The 16911-nt window shown below is 43.9% G+C and overlaps 1 protein-coding gene across 1 annotated transcript in view; it reads right to left on the reverse strand.

The window, feature by feature from the left end:
- PTPRT (protein tyrosine phosphatase receptor type T) overlaps window positions 1–16911 on the reverse strand; it is an 804737-nt gene that overhangs the window by 132290 nt on the left and 655536 nt on the right. Inside the window, exon 16 of the mRNA XM_007464800.1 lies at window positions 15600–15629. Coding sequence (XP_007464862.1) covers window positions 15600–15629 — 30 coding nt within the window. The remainder of the gene's footprint in view (window positions 1–15599; window positions 15630–16911) is intronic.

Here is a 16911-nt window from a genome sequence, read left to right on the forward strand (position 1 = left end):
AAAAAAAAAAGTCTTCAGACACTGCCCAGTGTCCCAGGGGCGGGGGGTGGGCAGAACTGCCCTGTGCCTGATTGGGAACCACTGGTATATACATAGGAACGTAATAGTTTACCAGTTAGTAAATACCACCATGTATTAGGTACCTTCAAAGATTACCTTCTGTAATCCTCACAGCAACACTACAGAGTGGTGATTATTTCTTTTCTTTTATAAATGAGGAATCCGAGGCCCTGAGGGTTAATCCTAAACTCCTAAAACGGGTAAAGGGACCAGGCGGGATTTGAGGCCCCCATTCCTCAGCCTGCAGAGCCCTGCGCACTCCCACAGCCTGCTCTGTTTCTTCCCTTGGACAGCAAACGATCAGTTACAGCCTCATGACTGTCTAACTATGGGGGCCCGGTTCAGTAAATTATGGTGTGTCCCCTGGATGGAATAGTATACAGCTATTAAAATGATGGACTGTCATTAAAAATGATTACTATATAACAACACAGAAAAGTGCTAACTGGATCACATTAAGTTAAAAAAAAAAAAAACCTGGAAATTAAAACTGTGTCTACATTGTGATTATCACTAGGAGAAAGTATATCTAAGCTGATGTGTTAGACTGAAGGTATTAAGGATAATTTTCCTTTCTTCTTTGATATTCATTACTGTTATCAGAATGTCTTTACGATCATTATTTTTAAGTAGCAAATTTCAAGATGTCAGCTTTGTCACAGTTCCATCTTCCACCTGAATTAGTGGAATTCAGGCTACTCTAAATCCTTGAGTAAGGCAGGGCTTTGGCACACCCTTACTCTCGCAACCCCCCATAGCACTGTTGCCTGTGTGTTTCTGAACTACAACATCTCTCCTTGAACTGTACAGTTTCCTCCGAGCTCAGCCAGCTGCAAGCATAGAAGGAAATGGCTCTGAAGGCAGCGGTATGGAACCCTCGGGGAGCCAGGGCTGTTAGGAACACACCGTTTTCGAATAGCAGATGTGTCCGTCCGCCAGACGGTACTGAGCAGTGCGCTGGTCTCATGCATTATGCATCGAGAGTGGCCTGGAACCCTGGCCTGGCCGTGTGGGAGAAGTCTTGCATAAGGAGCATCTGATGAATTGATTGGAATGTCAAAATGTCATTAAGGATAAATGAATGGATGTGTTACTCTGGCTGTAAGAGGCCAGCAAGACGACAGCCAGCCAGTGGGCTGCCCAAGACAGACGGCGTTTGCGATGGAGATTCATGGTCTTTATGCAATGTGAGGTGCTTTGCGGGGAGAATAGACAGAAATGCTCCAGGACTTAAGCCCTGCAAAATCACAAGCATGAGATAAATTAATTAGTGAACACTAGGAAGGCGCCTGGTCTGTCTGTACTCCTGGGGAAAGCCAGGATGGATGGCACTGGGCTGGAGATGATGGGTCTGAACACCAGCCTCCTAAAGAAAGCAATTGAATTTAGTGTGCAGTCATAAACCGCAGTTGATGGAAAGGTACGTCTGGTCTGCATTTGTTTTTTTTTCATGGGTACTGTTTCTGTCTCCTGCCCCAAGCTCTTTGTGTCTGTGTGTCAAGTGTCTTAGGTGACTCTTGGGGAGACCCAGAATGGCCACCACTTGCTTCTAACGCCACCATGGGCGAAGGTGGGGGTGATGACGGTTATCGTAATCCCTCAACCCAGGGGAAAACTCTCGGGAAGCCTGACTTCCGCTGCGGCATCCTATACAGGGCGTGCTCCATCCTCCGGTGATTGGAGGCTCACTACGTCACATTCAACCTGTTCTACTGTTGGACAGGCATCGCTAGAAAGTTCTTCTTCATGCTTCTCCAGCATCTTCCTCCTCGTAAACTTAACAGCTAAAACAACGAGAATAGCTAACGCTCCCTGAGCATTTGCTAGGTGCCAGGCACTGTGTGCCCTGGCACAGACGGGCTACCGTCTTATCTTGTAGCATCCTCATATTGCAGTGTAGGAAACAGAAGGCCAGAGAAGGGGAGAAACATGCTCAGGACTACATAGCTAGTATATGGCAGAGCCAGACCCAAACCCAGGTCTGCTTAAAACTAAGTCTTAACATCTTAACTACCACACAAATGTAAGTCCCATAACCTCCTCTTAACAGAGTCTGGCTTTTAGAGCAATACAGAACATGAGAAGGCAAGAACTAATACTTTGAACATGTGTTGGGTACTTTGCTAAGTACCTGGCCTGGGTTAGCCTACTCCATCTTTCATGCAACAGCCTTGTGTTTGTGAAGTAAGTTACTATTTCTCCACCCGAGACCTCTCTTTTTGTGTCTTTTTTGGTTTGTTTCTATGTACATTTATTTTTTATACACAAAAGTCAGTCTCATTTGTATATGTTAACAACGAGCAATTCGGATATGAAATAAAAAGAACAGTACCATTTCCAACAGCGCACACACAGAAGAAACATTCAGGTATGAATCCACCAAGGTATGCATGGGACCTGCATGCCAAAACCCACAAGAGGGTGATGAAAGAAACCAAAGTAGACCCACACAGATGAAGAGACATGCCATGTTCCTGGGCCAGATGGCTCAATATTGTTAAGATGACAGATCTCACCAAACTGATCTAGAGATTCAATGCAAGCCTAATCAAAACCCTGTAGGATTTCTTGCAGACATCCACAAGCTGATTCTAAAATACTATTGCACATTTATTTTTAAAGAAAGAAGGGGAAAAAAAGCCTTCAAACCTTCACTGTTCAGAAAATGAAACCCGACACCTGTTGTCATATTAAATATCATAATCGTTGGGTACATTTTTAAATAAAATTATTTCTCTATGTCTGGCATAGCTGAATCTGAATAAAATCCTCTCCATGGCACAACCCTATTTATAAGACATTTTAAATAAAAACGTGTTAAGAGACAAAAGGTTGCTCTGTAAAATTAAAAGTGAGACTCAAGAGGCCTATTTTAAAAAAAAAGTCACAAAAACAGCCCTAACCCCATCCTCTCTTTAATCTTGGTCCTTATTTCTCCAGTGCAGAATATAAAAGTCATACAATTGTAAAAAGATGAACGATCCTGTTCCTGTTTGACTCTTGTCCCTTTTATACAGTGAGTGTATTAAAAGGAATGAAGTGGTTGGCACAGGTTTCCCCCCGCCCCCCGCCCACCCCCATTACAATTTGGAGCAATGGTTATACAACACCTTCAGGTAGGGACCGACTCTGCATCTTATTCATCTTTTATCTCACCAGGTCTGAGAGGGTGTAATTCTTATCAGTTTTGCTGCCTTATAAAGTAACCTCCTTCAGAATTCTCATCACAGCCACCTCCCAACCCATGATGAGAACACAGCACCAGTAACTGGGCAACTCTCTGTTCCATGGATTTCTTTCTTTAGGTAGCCTGTGCCCTGGTCAGTTTGGTGAGCCTTCATGTCCTTACACTTAAAATGACATTTCCTCACTGGAGTGACTCAAAAATCTCATGAGGTATCTACATGAAAGTACTTTGTAAACTGCAGAAACATGAGTGGACATAATAATAGAAAACAAAATGCAATAATAACTACAATGTACCGAGCATCTACAACGTACCAGACACAGAACCAGATGTTGTACATGCATTGTATTATCTTATGTAATCCTGGTAAATCCCCAGAGCAACCCTCCAAATTTGGTATTATTGTCCCGCTTTTATAAGATGCAGAAACAGAGGCTCAGAGAAGTTAGGTTAGAAAGTAGTAGGGTCCAGGATTCCAATCCAAGTGTAGTCCATGCTCTTTCACTACAGTGCTGGCCTAGGTTTTCAGTATTATTTTCCTCACCATTCAGAGCTAATGCAAAGTGCTGTTTAAAACCCTTAAGGAGTGGGAGATTAGATTACAGAAGTATGATGTATTGAGCAAAGCGCCCCCAGCCTAGATGGCTGGAAGACACCTGCACAGCAATCTAGTAGATGTACACACTTTGAATCAGCCATGGATCTCCTGGAAAATCCTTAGATCCCACATTTTCACGGTAGTTTTGCTGTGTAAAGCAAAGATAAGACAAAAGAATGTACGAAATCCCACATCAACCATATCTGAGGTTAGATTTTTCACCAGAAGTTTTCTCTCTCATCAGTAGATGTCCAAATAATAAATGACAGGGAAGCAAGAGAAACGTAAAATAAAGTATAGGCAGTCTTAGCTTTTCTCCATTTCTAGAAAAGTGCACTGTCATTAAGCTGTTTTCCAAAACAAAACAAGCCTTCTTTAATCCTGAGGCTTCAACTTGGTTTATAACCTTAATAAAGCCATATTTCCACTCTTTACAAAAATTAAATCCTCCCATCTACTCAGTGCTCTGTGGTGACCTAAATGAGAAGGAAATCCAAAAAAGAGGGGATATATGTACACATATAGCTGATTCACTTTGCTGTACAGTATGAACCAACACAATATTGTAAAGCAACTCTACTCCAATAAAAATTTAAAAAAAAATTAAACCCTCCCAGTAAAAACAGGGTATTGGCCACACTAACCTTTCAATTTTTTCCCCTTAAAAAACGTGGGTGGCTGTAATATGCCCAATAATTCCCACTTAGAATGTTCTGCATAGCGGTTCAAAGGCACTGCAAGGAAAAACTGCTCCAGAAATGAACTTATTTACAAAACAGAAATAGACTCACAGACATAGAAAACAAACTTGTAGTTACCAAAGGGGAGGGGATGGGATAAATTAGGAGTTTGGGATTAAAATATATACACTACTATATATGAAATAGGTAACCAACTAGGACCTACCGTATAGCACATGGAACTCTACTCAATGTCTTGTAATAAGCTACAATGGAAGAGAATGTAGAAAAAGAATATATGTATTTATACATATGTATGACTGAATCACTTTTCTGTACACCTGAAACTAACAGAACATTGTAAATCAACTATATTTCAATAAAAATTTAAACAAACAAAAAAACTGCCCCAGAAAGAAGCTCATCCAATGTTCTTTAATTCTGATAAGAAGATTTCCTAAGAATTATCGAGCTTCTTGAGGCTTCATTAATGAAGAGAAGGCTAATGAACCAATATTTCTCAGGGATTGATTGTGTCTGAGGGGTCTTTACTCCACCATACACCAGCATGAGGAGCAACTGTTATGAGAAATTAAATGCTATTTTTAAGTGTGCCTGGGGCATTTTCGCCATTTATTAGATGGCTTCTACATACTTATGAACAGCATAAGGACTGTCTACCTCGGTATCTATAGGGAGGAAACGGTGCCATCAAATAGCGCGTTGTCCTCTACAGACCCTGCCCTCCACACTCAGGTGCCAACATTTTAACCAGAGGTGTGTCTATCTTGACGATCCCGGGGGGTCAAACTCTCATCTGAGGTTCTGGGTTAGGTGGCCAGACCAAGCCCTGATGCTAATCTTCCAAATGCCTATCTTCCAGGACTCTGGATTCTCAAACTCTCCCATACGAGTGGTTCTCGACAATAGTTTCATATTAGAATGATCTGGGGAACTTTAAAATGTCTAGGTACCACTTGAGACCAGTGAAATCAGTTCTCTAATCTTTCTTTAAAGGTTCTGGCCTGTGCTCCCCTCCCTCTTCGACTGCTCTCCTTAAATATACTCCAGTTCCTCTGAGCTCTGTTCCCAGGAAGGAGGCAACATTCCTGAGGAGACTGTCCAGAGTAGAGTAGCCTCTTCCCCATTTGGAGAACCATATGCCTCTTTTTAAGGCAGGTTTTGGCAGCCACACCATAAAGGACAAGCCTGTCCCCCAGCCCCTAATTTTTAGAAATATCGTGACAGCCCTTCTAGTTTCAACTCCAGCCTTTTCTCTTCTCACTGGCCTATAAAATCTTCTTGTGTTAAAATGACACTGCCAACCCGTGTGGGTTTTTTTGCCAGAATCATTAGCTGACTCTGATCCCTCACTGAAATCAGCAGGGATGGAAACCAGGAGGAGGGGTGTCCTATCCAATTGCTCAGAGGAGAATTTTTGTAAGTTTAAGAACCACCATCTACAACTGCCCTACTTCATTCTATTTGGCAAATTCTTCTCTCATTAACTTACGTTTGGAAGTTAAAAAACTCTATCTTCCCCCATCCCCGACACACCCAACCACTGCTACGTTCTAGCTTAGCTCTACCATTTGATAGATGACAATCTAATGAAATGCAAGTGAAATGAAAACAAAATGGCATGTACATTACATGTTTTAATTTCTTAAGATAATTCCATGAATTGAGCACTATCATTCCCATTTTACAGAGGGGAAACTGAGGCTTGGAGTGCTTAGGACTCACAGCTGCTAAGCAGTGGAACTGGGATTCAAACCTTCCCATTCCTACTCCAGTCCTTTCTTCCTCTTTTTGTTTTTACTTTCCAAGTTTTTTCCTAGCATGTCACCTACCTAGTTATAAAATTGTGTGTGTGTGTGTGTGTGTGTGTGTGTGTGTGTGTGTGTGTGTGTGTGCGTGTGTGTATTTCAAGATAATGAGGCCAAGGAGAAAAGTGGGTGAATGTGTTATTTCTTCAGTAAAACATCTTGCCTCTGCCCTACACCAGGCAACCTTTCTGGCCCTTTAGCCCATGGTATCTTTCCTCTAAGCTGAATCAGTGACTTTCTTTTCTTTGTCACGTCTTCACTGCTCCTCTTTCATGTATTTACAACATTATTTTATAACTGTTTGTTAACATGTCCAAGTCACCTTTTAAGCTCTTTGAGAGAAAGGTATTTCTTTTTAAATACTTAACACCTAGCTCAGTGCTCAGCACAAAGGAATTGCTCAATAGGTGCTCATGAATGAAAGAATATGTCATTTAAACATCACGGCTGTTCTGAAATGCAGGCGTTATTACCCCCACTTTACAGATGAGAAACTGAGGTTGAGACAGAGTTAAGTAACTTAACTGAAACTGTGGAGCCAGAATGCCCAGGGCTCTTTCCTACACGGCACAGAAACCTGTCTGCTGTCTTGCTAAGTACCTCCAAGCCCAACCAGACAACTAGGTAATAAGTGGGAAAGCACTTTGGAAGAGATAAAGCTGTATATACAAACAAGATGTAATCATTATCATCATCATCAACATTGCAAATCTATAACTAAAGCACTTCCTCCCATGAAAAGCACTCTGCCAAAACACTTAGAAAGGCATTTTCCACTTTGTGCATCTCAGCATCCCATCTTCGCTAAAGCGCTAGCTGCAAGAGTCATTCTGTTTGGGGACGTCTGCCGAAGGCAAGTGCTTTCAGAACTAAATCCGTTCCTGCGCTGGTGACACATTTTTAAGGGGGCACTGTGGCTGGGCACTTCTGACCTTAGCTCTCTCCTCTGGCTGGTTCAGCAACAGGTTCTTACTACACTCTTCTGGGATGCACCGTGAGCTCCCCCAGGCAGGAGCTATGTGTTTAGATGCTCACAGCCCTCCTGCCCAGCAAAGGCACAGGTGAGAAGCAAATGCCTATGAATGACTGCCTAAGGAAGGACGTTTTAGAGTTTACTTATCATCAGTGGTTAACAAAGTGGTGACCCAGTTAGTTTGTACACAAAGTGTCCGTAGGCAATGAAGTATGTATGTTCAAGGGCAGGCAGGGGGCATATACATACTCAGATTAACTTGTCTCCAGTGGCCAAATTGAATGGGGGTGTCACAGGTTGGGTTCCTGGAAATTTGACTCTGAGACAGAGACTGACAGGTAGGGGATATGTTAGGAGGAGCTTCTGGAGACAACATCTGTGGAAGGGAAGGGCAGGAAAGGGAAGGGAGGGGAGGTTAGGGGAGAGAAGGGAAGAGGAGGGGAGGGGAAAGGGAGAGAAAGGGAGGGAAAGGAAGGAAAGGAGGAAAAGTGGGCAGAAGGGGAAGCTGAATGGAGATGTAGCTGCAGTGATGGTTTAAGCCAGCCCCATGGGAAGCTCTGACACTGGACTGATTTTTACACCCCTGTAAAAGTCAGCTATTGACCAGCTATTGGATGACCCTGGGACCTTAGGCAGCTCTGAAGATCAAGGAGTCCCAAAGGAGGCTCTTATCCAAGAGTTGTCTGCCAGCTGCAGTTCTAGCAACTGGGGTGGGGCCGGGTAAGTCCATTCTTGAAGGGGGATCTGAGTAGCACATCACAACACTGTCCATAGCAACTTCTCTTTCCAACCCTATTTCACTAGGTCATGCCTCTCTGTCAGCAGAGAATTCCCCCACTCTTTTAACTTCTTTATAAAGCTCAGATGTATTTACAGAATAGAAGCATTTAGAATCACACACCTTTCAGGACTTCCCTGGTGGCACAGTGGTTAAGAATCCGCCTGCCAACGCAGGGGACACAGGTTCCATCCCTGGTCCAGGAAGATCCCACATGCTGCGGAGCAACTAAGCCCGTGCGCCACAACTACTAAGCCTGCGCTCTAGAACCCACGTGCCGCAACTACTGAAGCCCATGCTCCACAACAAGAGAAGTCACCGCAATGAGAACCTGCACACGGCAACAAAGAGTAGCCCCACTTGCTGCAACTAGAGAAAGCCCGTGCACGGCAACAAAGACCCAAAGCAGCCAAAAAAATATGGTTCTGAAGAACCTAGGGGCAGGATAGGAATAAAGACACAGATGTAGAGAATGGACTTGAGGACATGGGGAGGGGGAAGGGTAAGCTGGGGTGAAGTGAGAGAGTGGCATGGACGTATATACACTACCAAACGTAAAACAGATGGCTAGTGGGAAGCAGCCGCATAGCACAGGGAGATCAGCTCGGTGCTTTGTGACCACCTAGAGGGGTGGGATAGGGAGGGTGGGAGAGAGATGCAAGAGGGAGGAGATATGGGGATATATGTCTACGTATAGCTGATTCACTTTGTTATACAGCAGAAACTAACACACCATTGTAAAGTAATTATACTCCAATAAAGATGTTAAAAAAATAAAAAAATTAAAAACAATAAAGATACTAGTAAAGCCATTATGGAAAACAGTACGGAGGTTCCTCAAAAAACTAAAAATAGAATTACCACATGATCCAGCAATCCCACTCCTGGGCACATACCTAGACAAACTATAATTTGAAAAGATACATGCACCCCTATGTTCACAGCAGCACTATTCACAATAGCCAAGACATGGAAACAACCTAAATGTCCATCGACAGATGAATGGATAAAGAAGATATGGTACATATATACAATAGAATATTACTCAGCCATCAAAAAGAATGAAATAATGCCATTTGCAGCAACATGGATAGACCTAGAGATTATCATACTAAGCGAAAGTCAGACAGAGAAAGACAAATACCACATGATATCGCTTATATGTGGAATCTAAAATATGACACAAATGAACTTATTTATGAAACAGAAACAGACTCACAGACAGAGAACAGCCTTGCGGCTGCCAAGGGGGAGAGGGGCTGGGGAGCAATAGACTGGGAGTTTGGGATTCACAGAGGCAAACTATTAATATAGGATGGATAAACAACAAGGTCCTACTGTATAGCACAGGAAACTATATTCAGTATCCTGTGACAAACTATAATGGAAAAGAATATATGTGTGTGTGTGTGTGTGTGTGTGTGTGTACAACTGAGACATTTGCTGTACAGAAGAAATCAACACAACATTGTAAATCAACTATACTTCAATAAAATTAAAAACATTAAAACATTAAAACATTAAAATTAAAAACAAATAAAGATACTAGAATTTTCCAGGCATGGATGGTGGGTAGGCATTCCAGGAAAAGGGCACTGCAGGTACAAAGGTGGGACACTGAGAAAGGGACAGTTCTATCAGGCTGATGTGAGGATCAGGAGAGGAGTTGTTCTCAAAGCCAGCATCCAAAATATTAAATGGAGTTGTGTGTAAAAGGCAGATTCCCAGGCCACACTTTCAAAGGAACTGAGCCGATCTGGGGGTGGGGCCCAGGAATCAGAATTCTCACAAGGTCTTCCCCTTGGCTGAAGAGCAGCAGCAGGGCAGCCGTCTTTGACTTGCCTTTATGGTAATGCGTTCTATTTTCACCTGTCAACATATTTGCTGTCAGCTTTTGGTAACTGATACTTATCATCTTTAAATGGCTTCCTCCTATTCTTATTTTTCTTCATTTTTATTTGAAGTGACTGACAAATTACATAAAATGCTTTTCGAGTCTCTCTTGATATCGTCATTTCAAATTCCTCTTTAAATGTATTGAGGCAATGATATTTGATTTCCAACAGCCTCTGATGTGAAAAGGTGTATGCGTTTCAGAAAGGAAGGCAGTTTCTTACTTTGGTTGAAAACCTACTAAGTGCTAGGCATTTTCCAAACTTTGCCTCATTGAATCCTTGCAAGGTCTCTGTGAGGAATGCATTTTTAATCTCCACTTTACAAATTAGGAAACTGAGACTTAGAAAAAGTGAAGTGGCTTTTTTTTGGCACAGCAGCTGAACAGGAGCAAAGGTTGCCTTAAAGCCACGGAAGCAAGGAAGGTGCAGGGTTTTTTTTTTTTTTTTTTTTTTAAACAACAGATCATCTGTTGACTTTAGCTGTTACGTCTTTTAATTTCATCTTGTTCTTTCACTCACTCCACTGTTGGGGTTCACTGATGGGGTTCACTGTGCGTGCTAGGGCACCATAGGGCACACTGCAATGAAAAAGAAACATCCTTAAGACACACTTGCTCCTGCCCATGGTAACAAAGTGACTGTGGTGAGAATTGGAGAAAGGGACATTCCTGCAGGTGGAAAGAATCAGAGAAGTCTTTCAGTGGGAGCTAATGTTTGACACGGACCTTGAAGAAGAGGTGTAGGATTTAAATATGCTGGAATGGAGAGAGATAGGATGGACGTGAAAAGCCCAAGTGTTCTGGAGTGTTTGCACACGGGGACCAGCCCAGGAGGAACCCGCCTCTGCGACACTCACACAGGTGAAGTGAAATAGTTAAGTACTCTCTCTCTGCCAGAATGGTTGGTAAACATCTTAGTGCCTTTTCAAGAACTAGTACACTAAAATGTCTCTGTTCTAAACAATTACTGTGCCCATCACCTGCCTTGAGGTAAATTAACCTATGAACATACACCAACTCTTAATGTCCTTTCAAAAAGCAGACACTGAAGTTGTTGGGTGCTGCTTTACTACAGAACGGTAAAAAGGAATTCTAGAGACGCATTTTTGTCAGCTCCGGAGGTGAGGAATAATAGCTGCTATTTATAAAATACCTACTTTGTGCCAGCCGCTCTACAGATACACTCGCTCATTACCCCTCATGAAAATGCTGGGAGGTTACAGTTGTTATCGCCATTTGCAGATGAAGAAACTGAGGCTCAGAGTGGGTCCATGACTGCTCAAGGTCTGAACAGTCTGGAAGAAGAGGCAGGCCTAGAATTGTGATCTAAGTCTGACACCAAAACCCACATTATTTTAATTTTTAAAATGTGTACTGGACCGTGAAGGACCCCATTCTAGACTCCTCTGTCCCTGGGTCCCAAAGTGCCTTCTACCTATAGCTCTACTTATCCATGTCATTAGCATTCTTTTGGCCACCCCTTACTCTATCCCCTTGGCTACCACCGATCTGGCTGCCCTGTGCTCTCAGCTCTGACCACATGGCAAGTCCCCAGGACAGCAAAGACAGGATTGCCTCAAGGGCCTCCTTGCCAGCCAGGAATAGCTACCACTTCTTGTCCCAAGCAAGGCACGGATGTCCCTGCACAGAACTGAGGCTGCAGAGGCAGACACACTTGCACTCAAATCCTGGCTCTCCCACAGCCTGGCTAAGGGCTCTCCAAGCACATGGTCCAGGCAGGAGCGCTGAAGGTCTAGTGAGAAGGATGGGCGGGGCTTGAGGGTATGTGGTCCTGGATTCAAACCCTAGCTCTGCCACCTCCTGGCTGTGGGATGTACACAAGTCCTCAAATCTCAGTCTCAACGTCTAAAGAGACTCAACACGATAGCATGTCTCTCGCAGGGCTTGCTGTGAGCATTAGATAAACCCTGTACATCATAGCTACCAGCTAGTAATTGTTTTCAACGTCTGCCTCCTTCTAGGCTGGTTCAGCTGCCCTGCATTCACCTTTGTGTCTGCAGTGCCTAACGCATGGTGCAGCACATTGTAGGAGCTCATAAAGCAGGATGAATCTTGAACCCCATCCTCTCCCTATCTCAAACGTCTAGGGCAGGGATAGGAAAACTATGGCCCTCAGGACAAATCTGGCCCACTGTCTCATTGTTTTAAATAAAGTTCCACTGGAACACACCCATGCTCAAACATTTACATATTGTCTATGGCTATTTTTATGTTACAACATCAGAGCTGAGTAGATGCAACAGAGAACCCATAAAGCCAAAAATATGTACTACTGGCTCCTTACAGAAAATGTTTGTGGACCCTTGGTCTCGTGTATGGGACCTTTCAATGGGGGAGAGCCACTGAGGGCCTCTTGGTTTTGAAAAAAAAAAATTCCTCTGTTCCTCCCCCACCTCCTTCCCTGGTTTATCTATTTCTTCTCCTTATCTCTCTCGGCCATTACATAATACCTATACTACTTTTCTTATGTATGTCGTTTATTTTCTATCTCCCCCACTAAAAATGTTCATGTGGGCAGGGATTTTTGTTTGTTGAGCTAACTCTTATAGCCCAGAATCTTGACCAGTGCCTGGCACATAAGTGGGAACCCCACAAATACTTGTTGAATGAATAAATATGGATTTCATGGAAAAGACTGTTCAGCCAAAGTGTGTTGGAGGCTTTCTCTTTCATGGAAGATTTTGAGGCTTTTAGAGGGACGAGGTGATGCCTTAACCCCTGCGAGGATGGTATTATTTTCCCTATTTTACAGATGAAACAACTGAGACTGGGTTAAGTCTGTGCTTCTCATACTTTAATGTGCCCACGAAGGAACTGGGAATCTTGTTACAATGCAGGTTCAGGAGGCCTGAGCTGGGCCACCAGGTGCTGCAGTTCTAACAAGCTCCTGTGTGATGCCAGTGCTGGTCTATGGACCACACTTTTGAGTAGAAAGGGTTTAAAGCACCCACTCAGGGTCTCTACCTAAGATGTGGCGGAGTGGAGTTTTGAATCTGCAGACCGTGGGGGTCTTCATTTCCTTTCTGTTCCCCCTTCTCTATCTACATGCATCGCTCCCTCCTATGGTTTCACAAGACCTGTCACACACCCCCTCCTCAGCTCCCTGTCCCCAAACACTCTGCCTCCAGGCCTTCCCTTCTCGAGGCACCCCACCTCCAGCATCTGTAGCTCTCCCTTCTGCACAGGCTCCTCTAGGTATACACGTGCCCCGGACTTTCTGGCCCTTCAAGTGGCCAGTCTCACCTTCTCCTCTGTTTTAGGGCCTAGTGGTTAAGAAGAGGTTATCCACCTCATGGGCCCTAGGCAGGCTGGCTTCCTCCCTCAAGGCTACCCCATGACCTGCACCAGTGACTTCTGATGGTCAAGGGCCGCGCCCAAGCCCTCCACTTCCTTCTCTCCGCAGCATCTGCTACTGTCAAGTCCTCCTTCTGCAACGGGCTTCGCTTGGTTTCAATGGTGCTCCTCCTACCGTGCTGTCTGCTTCGCCAGTTCTTCTCTCCCTCTGAACCTTTAACCATGGCCAGCTCCTGAGCTGGCCTGAGTGTCACAACCTAGGATCTGTCACTTAGAGCTCCAAGTCTGCACCCATTGGAAGACCCTTGTTTATCACTGCAACTTGAACTATAAGGACTTGCATATCTATATCTCCACGCCGTTCATCTTTGATTTCACCACAGGGTCCAGCACAGAGAATGGTACAAAGTGGGCATCCAGACAGTGCTATGTACACTGGCTAACGGACTGAGGGGGTGAGTTGCCCAGAAGGCACTGCATGCCCACACCTACTGTGGAACATTGATGCCATGAGGACCTCTAGAAGACCAGAAGAGCCCCCAGGGGCCACCACTACTGCCCTGACTCCTTATGGTTTCTGAAAGGGGAAAGACAGAAACTAACATTTCATGAGTGCCAATTTTTTGCAAGGCACCTCACAAAATCCCTCATTCCCTACGAGTTAGGCACTTTCACCCCTATTTTAGGGTTGAGAGGAATGAGGCTGAAGAAGTTCAGAAATCTTGCTCAAGGCCACGTAACTGGTGAGTGACAGAGATGTGACTTGAACCCAGAGCTGCATGACTCTTTCCACCACAGCAACAGCAGCCCACACTGTCTCACACCTCTCTGCCTTTTGCATATGCTGTCTTTCCCTGCTCAGAATTCTTATTTCTTCAGTACTGGATAAATCCATCTCCAAAAGCACTGATAACTATCCCCTGTTCCACTAAAAAGACGGTCACCCGACTAAGTGCCCCTATTCCATGGTACACGTTGGTACATCTCCGCCGAGATTTCAAGTATCGATACTTGATGTTAGGCTAGTCTCTCTGATAGGCCTGTGTACTGTGAGGGTGAGGCTCAAAGTCCTGGCCATCTCTCCATCCACAGTGTCTGGAACATAATGTGCATGTTCAATGCCTATCTGTCAAATGAACGAATGAACGAACGAAGCAAGGTTTCTGGCATTTTCAGTGTCGCTGGCCGGGGTTCACTGGTTCCTATATAACATGAGGGTGGTGATACCAGAATCTCATCTGCTCACTGCGTGGACCTATTGACCAGGGACCCAAACACTGAGCAGAGGGATGGGGAGGCTTTTGCCGGCTCCATCCTCATCTGTGAAGGCTTCAGCAGATGATCACTAACAGATACGGTCTCTCTCACAAGGCTGGGTTTGCCAGTGGTGGAGGAAGGCATGGAATGATGGATAATGGACTTTACAAGGAGTGAGGCATTCTGAGTTTTAATCCCGCTCTTTTGCTAACTGGAGCGTGATTTCACACACTTCTCTGGACCTCAGTTTTCAAATATGGAAAATGCCTATTAGAAATGTGAAACTAATTCAGTGGTTTTCTAACTCTTCATTACCAAGGATCTATTTATGGAGCTTTTCTCCGTTACCCTCATGTTGTGAAAACGTCTGGTTTTGTAATGAGAAAAATCATCATCTTTATTTAGAAAGAATTGTTGGGCAATCAGCCATCTATAACTACCAACAAAATGCACTGATAGCATGACATAACTAATGATAAACATCAGACTGAGATAATTCCAGTCCCAAAGACCACGTATATTTCTGTCACCTGTGAAGCTGATTCTAGATAAAGCCACGATTCCCTGTAGACTTCCTGAAATAGTGGGAACAGCCAATGAATTTCCTTCTCATCTTTGAGCCCCTAGGGCTACACGTTCCCCAAGTAGGCACAAATGGGCTTTGAAGTTGCCGAGATCAGTGATTTTGTTTTATGTGTGCAAATCCTGCAGGAGGATTAGGTTTTCCTCTTGCTGGAATCTGAGGATTTCTAACTAGAGAATTACACTGACAAAGGAGAAACAGCCCTTCACATCTTCAAAAACAGGGGAAAAGATCCAAGATGGCAGAAACATAACAGACATGAACATTTTCAACATGGACAGTGCATTTTCAAATGGAAAACATCTAGGCAAAATAAAAACTTTGAGGCTACAGATGGCTTAGACAGAAGTGAGTATGAGAAGCCAACAGACGGTTGGTGCAGGAAATGCATGCTACAGGTTGCCTTACAGGGCACAAAGCAACGTCACCCCGCATCGATACTTACAAGTAATAGGAGTAGGAATAAGCATTTCTTCTATATATTGATGGGCAGTCAGATGATGGAAATGTCCAAAAAAGGGGGGAAAAGAAAAGACAAACAAACAAGAATTAGATTTATAGGAAATCTTGGTTCTTAAGAAATGCACAAAGTATTTCAGCATCCCTAAGCTCAAGGAGAGGCAAGTTTCTCAACTAGTCATCGTCCCCGAGAATCAGATACTTTCAGCGGTAGAAGAAAGACCTCTCCTATGATGGAGAAACTCACTACTCACGCAGAGGAAGCCACACCGCATTTGGTTGTTTTAGTCATTTGAAAATTCTTTCTTACGGTTAAGTAAAACTAGCTTCCTTATAATTATACCTTTTTGGTCTTGGGCCAGATTTCTGTGGAATATTCTAGAACTAGTTTACCACTCTTCCACATGACAGTGCTCCTAAGATCTAAGGAAAACCACAATGACTCTTATCTTCTCTGGTTTAGGTCAAGTCACATCAGAATCTATTTAGTAACGTCACACCGAAAGAAAGGAAATTGTGTAGTCAGCATCCAAGATGGCTCCCCAATGATCCACACTTCCCAGCACTCATGCCCATGTTAGTGCTTGCCCACACAGAATCAGGGCTGGCCCTGGGTGACCAACAGAATGAGGGTGGAGTTACATTCTGGGACTTTCTAGGATAGGACAGGTAGAGAAGCCTTGCAGCTCCTTCTGGGTCTTTGGAACTCTCACTCGGAACCCTGAGCCTCCATGTAAGAAGTCAAAGTATCCTGAGCTTGCTGTGGTCTGAAGGGACCATGTGAAGAAACCACACAGAGAGGCCCTAAGCCTGTATGAACAGAAAGAGACATCCAGCCAACCTTGGGCTGTTCCCGCCCCAGCCAACTGGATTACGCCAACTGAGACCCTTGATATCACTGACCAGAAATAAGTCATTCCCTTCAAACCCTGGCCAAAGTACGGATTCATGAGAAAAACGAATCACTAACTTTCATGGCTTATTTTTAAGTCACTAAATTTTGGGAAGCAGTTTGTTACATTATCAGGAGAAAACCTGAATGTTCAACCTGAGTTCAAACTTCATCATGAAAAACCACTGCACTAAAAGAAAGGAATTCCAAACTTCAGTACGAGCAGACTACAACTTGAATAAACTCTCGGTGCCTGCATTTTCTTAGATGATCCTTAGGTGAGTTGAACTAAATCACTAATATTCAAACCGTGCTCCCAGGATTCTGCAGAGCAGCATCACTGCAATGGGGAGGGGGGTACTGAGGTAGGGCTGCTGCTTCTCTGCCACCCACCACATTCGGAGCT

The sequence above is a fragment of the Lipotes vexillifer genome, unplaced genomic scaffold, assembly GCF_000442215.2.
Source record: "Lipotes vexillifer unplaced genomic scaffold, Lipotes_vexillifer_v1.1 scaffold53, whole genome shotgun sequence".
NCBI lineage: Eukaryota > Metazoa > Chordata > Mammalia > Artiodactyla > Lipotidae > Lipotes > Lipotes vexillifer.